General features: G+C 54.4%; 1 protein-coding gene across 1 annotated transcript; it reads left to right on the forward strand.

The window, feature by feature from the left end:
• Positions 1–679: 679 nt before the first annotated feature.
• LDBPK_323330 (ribosomal protein L3, putative) lies at positions 680–979 on the forward strand (the record flags this gene model as incomplete). The annotated part of the gene is made up of 1 exon (XM_003863696.1): positions 680–979. A coding segment is annotated over one exon (300 nt), but the record flags the coding sequence as incomplete, so codon positions are not given.

A 979-nucleotide genomic window follows, 5' to 3' on the forward strand; every position in this document is an offset into this window, starting at 1 on the left:
CGCAAGGAGCGCGCTGCCCGCGCCGTGGAGCGCAAGGCAAAGGCCGCGAAGAAGTAAGCATGCCAATGCACGCCCACTTTATTGTGTGCCTCAGCCTGTGCCTGACCTTCTCGCGTCTGCCAGAGTGCGTCTTGTTCCTGTGGTCGCGTTGGTTCTCTCCGTGTCTCGCCAATGTCGCTCGTGTGCTCGCTGCGCAGGTAGCGATGCGGTGTGTGGATGTGGGTGGTGCTACAGATGCCGGAACAGTCTTCTTGGATAGCTGCCCGTAAATCCGCGCGTCCTTTGACGAGGGGGATCTGGGGTACTAGTGTGAAGCTCATTTGCTGATTTTCTAACTTGTTTTTCGATTTTGTTTTCCAACACGAAAAAAAAACGAAACAGTGAGGTCGGCGGCGGTGAGGCATGTGAACCGACGTATTGTCGGTGCTGGTGCTGATCTGCGGCATCGGCTTCGTCCACAGCGGTGTTAGCGTCCAGCCAGCACACGGCAGAGGAACCCCGTTTCAGTTATTAGTGGCTCGTTACGGTGTCGAGCACTCCTCCTTTGCTCCTCGTCGTTTTGCGTGGAGACGGCAGCTCGTGCTGAGCATGTCAGTCGACTCTTTCAAGTTTCTTTCTACCACCTGTAGACTGTGAATCTGCAGGCCAACATTATGCGCGAAGTAGGCCTCTTATCTTCATGGAGAGGCCCACCAGCCGTATCTACGTTATGTTTTTTTTTTTGGTCTTCTGCGAGGCTACCTCGATTACGGCTTCTAATGCCTTCCTTCCCTGTCTCGCTCTCAAACCCCTGTTGTCGTGTTTTTTAATCTGTTTCTTTCGCTGCTCTTCACACTTCACGACTCGCTTCTTTCGCGCAACTCACTCCTGCTGGCACTGTCTCGTCCATCCTCAGCATTCAAAGGTCTCTCTATCCTTCGGCAGCCATGTCTCACTGCAAGTTCGAGCACCCCCGCCACGGCCATCTCGGCTTCCTGCC

This window comes from Leishmania donovani, chromosome 32 (genome assembly GCF_000227135.1).
Source record: "Leishmania donovani BPK282A1 complete genome, chromosome 32".
Taxonomy (NCBI): domain Eukaryota; phylum Euglenozoa; class Kinetoplastea; order Trypanosomatida; family Trypanosomatidae; genus Leishmania; species Leishmania donovani.